The following is a 6,000-nucleotide window of genomic DNA, read 5'->3' as shown; positions in this document are numbered from 1 at the left end:
TGTTTGGTAGTTTGACATGAGGTACTACTGAAAGGTCTAGCAGTGTTGTGTACCAAGGTTGTCTTGCCCATGTTGGTTCTATTAGTATGAGTTTGAGTTTGTTTTGACTCAACTTGTTTACTAGATATGGAAGGAGTGGGAGAGGGGGAAAAGCGTAAGCAAATATCCCTGACCAGTTCATCCATAACGCATTGCCCTGAGACTGATCCTGTGGGTACCTGGATGCGAAGTTTTGGCATTTTTAGTTTTCCTTTGTTGCAAATAGATCTATTTGTGGTGTTCCCCAAATTAGGAAGTAAGTGTTTAGTATTTGGGGGTGAATCTCCCATTCGTGGATCTGTTGGTGATCTCGAGAGAGAGATTGTCTGCTAACTGGTTCTGAATTCCTGGAATAAATTGTGCTATTAGGCGAATGTGGTTGTGAATCGCCCAATGCCATATTTTCTGTGTCAGGAGACACAACTGTGTCGAGTGTGTCCCTCCCTGTTTGTTTAAGTAATACATTGTTGTCATGTTGTCTGTTTTGACAAGAATGTATTTGTGGGTTATTATGGGTTGAAATGCTTTCAGCGCTAGAAATACCGCTAACAGTTCTAAGTGATTTATGTGAAACTGTCTTTGCTGTATGTCCCATTGTCCTTGGATGCTGTGTTGATTGAGGTGTGCTCCCCACCCTGTCATGGAAGCATCTGTCGTTATCACGTATTGTGGCACTGGGTCTTGGAAAGGCCGCCCTTGGTTTAAATTTATACTGTTCCACCATAGAAGCGAGATGTATGTTTGGCGGTCTATCAACACCAGATCTAGAAGCTGACCCTGTGCTTGTGACCATTGTGATGCTAGGCACTGTTCTAAGGGCCGCATGTGCAACCTTGTGTTTGTGACAATGGCTATGCTTGAAGACATCATGCCTAGAAGTTTCATTACCACCTTGACCTGTATCTTTTGTTTTGGATACATGGCCTGTATTACATTGTGAAATGTTTGAACCCTTTGTGGACTTGGAGTGGCAATCCCCTTTGCTGTGTTGATTGTCGCTCCTAAGTATTGCTATGTTTGACACGGCAAAAGGTGTGACTTTGCGTAGTTGATCGAGAAACCTAGTTTGTGGAGGATTCGTATGACATATTTTGTGTGCTGTGAACATCATCTTAGCGTGTTGGTTTTGATTAACCAGTCGTCTAGGTACGGGAACACATGTATTTGCTGCCTTCTGATATGTGCAGCTACTACTGCCAGGCATTTTGTAAAAACTCTTGGCGCAGTTGTTATTCCGAATGGCAACACTTTGAATTAGTAATGTATCCCTTGGAATACAAACCTTAGGTATTTTCTGTGTGAAGGATGTATTGGTATATGGAAATATGCATCCTTTAGGTCTAGTGTTGTCATGTGGTCTTGTTGTTTGAGCAGTGGGATTAAGTCTTGTAATGTAACCATGTGAAAGTGGTCTGATTTGATGTAGGTATTTAATGTTCTGAGATCTAGTATTGGTCTCAGACTCTTGTCCTTTTTGGGTATAAGAAAGTACAGTGAGTAAACTCCTGTGTTTATTTGTAGTTTTGGCACTAATTCTATTGCTTCTTTTTGTAGCAATGCCTGAACTTCTAGTCCTAGAAGATCTATATGTTGTTTTGACATACTGTGTGTTTTCGGTGGGACGTTTGGAGGGAATTTGAGAAATTCTATGCAATAACCATGCTGGATAATTGCTAAGACCCAAGTGTCTGTTGTTATTTCTTTCCAATGTTTGTAAAACTTGGTTAGTCTCCCCCCCACAGGTGTTATGTGTTGGGGATTTGTGACATTGAAGTCACTGCTTGTTTGGAGGAGTTTTGGGACTTTGGAACTTTCCTCTATTTCTTTGAAATTGTCCCCCTCTATATTGTCCCCGAAAACCTCCCCGCTGATACTGGCTCTGGTAGGTGGGCTTTGTTTGTGAGGTTGTGGCTTCTGTGGTTTGCCCTCGAAACCCCCCTCGAAATTGTGTCTTTCGAAATGTGCCTCTGCTCTGCGGGGAGTAGAGTGCGCCCATGGCTTTGGCCGTGTCAGTGTCTTTCTTAAGTTTTTCGATCGCAGTGTCCACCTCCGGCCCAAACAACTGCTGTCCGTTAAATGGCATATTTAGCACAGCTTGCTGTATCTCTGGTTTAAATCCTGATGTACGCAGCCATGCATGTCTCCTTATTGTTACTGCTTTGTTAACAGTTCTAGCAGCTGTGTCTGCAGCATCCATTGCTGACCGTATCTGATTATTGGAGATACTCTGTCCTTCCTCTACTACTTGCTGCGCTCTTTTTTGGAACTCCTTTGGTAAATGTTCAATAAAGTGTTGCATCTCATCCCAATGGGCCCTATCATATCTGGCTATCAAAGCTTGCGAATTTGCAATACGCCACTGGTTTGCTGCCTGTGCCGCCACTCTTTTGCCTGCCGCATCAAATTTTCTACTTTCTTTCTCTGGAGGTAGTGCATCTCCTGAAGTATGAGAGTTGGCTCTTTTGCGCGCTGCTCCTACTACAACAGAGTCTGGTGTTAGTTGTTGTGTAATGTACACTGGGTCTGTTGGTGGCGGTTTATATTTTTTATCTACTGTTGGAGTAATAGCTCTCCCTTTGACAGGCTCTTCAAACACTTGTTTGGAGTGTTTTAGCATTCCGGGTAGCATCGGAAGACTTTGATATTGACTGTGTGTGGACGACAGTGTATTAAAAAGAAAGCCGTCTTCAATGGGTTCAGAATGAAGGCTGACATTGTGAAATGCTGCTGCTCTCGAAACCACCTGAGCGTAGCCTGTACTATCCTCTGGTGGCGATGGTCTAGCTGGATAGCATTCAGGACTATTGTCTGACACTGGTGCGTCATAAAGGTCCCATGTGTCAGGGTCATCTTGACTCATTCCCGTATGAGTTGGGGATTGGATCATTGGTGGAGTGGCTACCGGTGATGGTTGCGGAGAGTGATGTGGGGATGGTGGTGGTGTTACTTGTTTAACCACTTTTGCGTGTGGCTGTTTGTCCTTGTCTTGGAAGGCAAGTTTACGTTTCATCTTGATTGGTGGAAGAGTGCTGATCTTCCCCGTATCTTTTTGAATAAAGAGCCGTCTTTGTGTGTGGTCTGGCTCTATTGTCTCTAATTCTTGTCCAAATCTGTGTGTCTTCATCTGTGAGGACAGTCCTTGTTCCTCTGAATAGGAACTTATTTTCGGTTCCGAGGCCGGATGTTTCGGTACCGAAACCCTTTCTGCTGTTTTTTTCGGCTCCGACGAAACCTTTTTTACTTTCGGCGTCGTGCCCTCTTGGTGCCGACCCATTTCGGTGGCGCTGTCTCGATGCCGAATCTTCTCGGAGCCACTATCTCGGCCCCGAGATTGCTGTGTGCCAGTATCTCGACCGGAGTCGGATGACTTCGACACCAGCTCGCCCTTTTTCGGTGCCGATGAACGGTCACCTATTTTTCGGGTTAAGCCATGGCCTGTTGGCGGTGGCGTCCCCTGGGCTTTAGCGGTCTTCTCGTGAGTTCTCTGTTTCGACGTCTTACTCACGGTTTTCGGCGTTTCTTTGGGATCGATCTCCTCCGAGTCCGAATCCTGGGTGGAGAATGTTTCTTCCTCCTCCTCGAAATGCCCTTGTCCTGTCGGCGCCGACGCCATTTGTAGTCTTCTTGCTCTTCGGTCCCTGAGTGTCTTCCTGGACCGAAACACTCGACAGGCCTCACAAGTATCCTCCTTGTGTTCTGGTGACAAACACAAGTTACAGACCAGATGTTGATCTGTATATGGATACTTGTTATGGCATTTTGGACAGAAGTGGAATGGGGTCCGTTCCATCAGCCTTGAAGAGACACGTGGCCGGGCCGACCAGGACCCGCCGGGTTTCGAAAAAAACCCCGAAGGGCCTCCGGAGCTCTTCTTAATTCGGTGTCGATCTGTTGTAACTAACCCAATACCGAACGCAAACAATACCGACGATTTTTCCGAGATTCTAACTAACTTTCCGACCCGAAACACGGAGCGAAAAGGAACACGTCCGAACCCGATGGCGGAAAAAAAACAATCTAAGATGGAGTCGACGCCCATGCGCAATGGAGTCGAAATGGGAGGAGTCCCTCGGTCTCGTGACTCGAAAAGACTTCTTCGAAGAAAAACAACTTGTAACACTCCGAGACCAACACCAGATGGCGGGATGTGCACAGCATGTGTACCTGCAGCTACACATGCCATCGAACATATATATATATATATATATATATATATATATATATATATATATATATATATATCCTTCAAAGGGACCTTCATATTGTTTAAAATTCTGATCTCTTAATAATTTCCATTTCATATTTTTTTGCTTGCCTTTCTTAGGAAAGAACACCTTCTGAAAAGAAAACAACTATGCTAACGTTATGCTGGATCATTTGGGGACATTCATTGCTTAGGTGGACAGCCTAGTCTTTCCAGTCTGTCTGCTCATAGAAAGGTATTAAGAACACCCACAAAACTTTCTTAAGCATTGGTTGGAGTGCATCAGCCTTGCTGGTGAATGACAGTATATCTATCTTCTGATGTCACCTGGCCTTCTGACACTTTCCTCCTTGGAAGATAGGGTGTAATTCCATGTCCCTGGCTGAAATAACTCTTTTAGGTAAATACAATCCATCTCAATCCTACCCCTAGCAGACATGAAATTAGATACTGCGATGGTCATACCACTCTGTATGAGAACTGATTTAAGGGCTTCACTGTAAAGAGAGAATAGATATTTGTCACATTTTTTGCATTGCACCATCTGCTGTGCTATGACCAGGTGGGCATGGTGGAAGGGGAGTTAAAGAACTGCGTACAAGAAGCTAAGGCCCGTTGCACAACATTCTTGCATGCAAACAACATAATATGTGTTTAAGAGGAATTCTCAAACAACAAACAACTTTGTGCTCACACCCAAGATCAGTCTCAAACAGTTGACCTATTGCATATTATAAGGGCTCAAGATGTGTAATGTATGATTTTGCACTCCTGGAAATATGCTATATACTCTTACTGTCTTGTTGTGTTTTCATTCTTGAGGATCAACTTGTCACTATGTGAATGATTATCACAACTATTAACTTTGTACAATATCATGGAAATATTTGTTAAGCATCATTACACAAATTGCTAAAGGTAATGCATGTTTTTAATCAAACTAACTTCAGGAACATAAAATACTAGCAAATGCAGGCACCTCGTTTAAGACAATATTACTGAACTTTACCTCTTGAGTTGCAATGAACAATGCGAGCAAGAAATATTTTATTTCAATAAATGTATTCTCTACCTTTGTGCCAGGAGCGCCTGGGAAACCCGGAGGACCAGTCAATCCAAGAGGACCCTATGCAATTAAAGATAATATTAATGCACATTCTTTAAAGCATGAGCAGTCATATGTGAGGGCAGAATAGCACACAGGAGTGCTAAAATACTATTGGAAGTCTGTAAACTGTCATCTTGACATGAACGTGTTGAAGGTAAATGCTGGCTGTACCCTCTTTGTTGTGAAATCCCATTGCAAAGCCAGCAAGATTTGCCTACTTTTCACATGCAGTAGAACATGCAAAGCAATTGTATAGCCACAATACAAATCCTTATAATTTCAGTATACAGCTGTTTTTTATGAGAAATACTTTTCTAGGAATGGGCTGTGAAGCCAAAATCAAGGTGAATTTTCTCTTAAATTCTTTTTTTTGGAGAAAAAAAACAGGGTAATTCTTTATGGAGCTATTGTGAGTATTTTTGTCTAACAATGAACTGAATGTCCTGATAAAAAATCTCTGTGATTTGTTTTTATACATCACTACTTGTTTCTTGCAAAACTGGTCTCATAATCATATTTCAAAGATTCTGCCTTGCCACTGACCATTATTTTACTAGTGCTACAAACTAGTGTTTTAGCTGAATATCTTTTAGTTAGATCTTCGCCCTGATAGCGACCTAAAGATAGTACTCCTTTGTGAATTCCGAAA

General features: G+C 42.8%; 1 protein-coding gene across 1 annotated transcript in view; it reads right to left on the bottom strand.

The window, feature by feature from the left end:
• COL5A2 (collagen type V alpha 2 chain) overlaps positions 1-6,000 on the bottom strand; it is a 325,125-nt gene that overhangs the window by 139,564 nt on the left and 179,561 nt on the right. Inside the window, exon 18 of the mRNA XM_069225929.1 lies at positions 5,316-5,369. Coding sequence (XP_069082030.1) covers positions 5,316-5,369 — 54 coding nt within the window. The remainder of the gene's footprint in view (positions 1-5,315; positions 5,370-6,000) is intronic.

This window comes from Pleurodeles waltl, chromosome 3_1, assembly GCF_031143425.1.
Source record: "Pleurodeles waltl isolate 20211129_DDA chromosome 3_1, aPleWal1.hap1.20221129, whole genome shotgun sequence".
Lineage (NCBI taxonomy): Eukaryota > Metazoa > Chordata > Amphibia > Caudata > Salamandridae > Pleurodeles > Pleurodeles waltl.
This window is presented reverse-complemented; position numbering and strand designations above follow the sequence as displayed.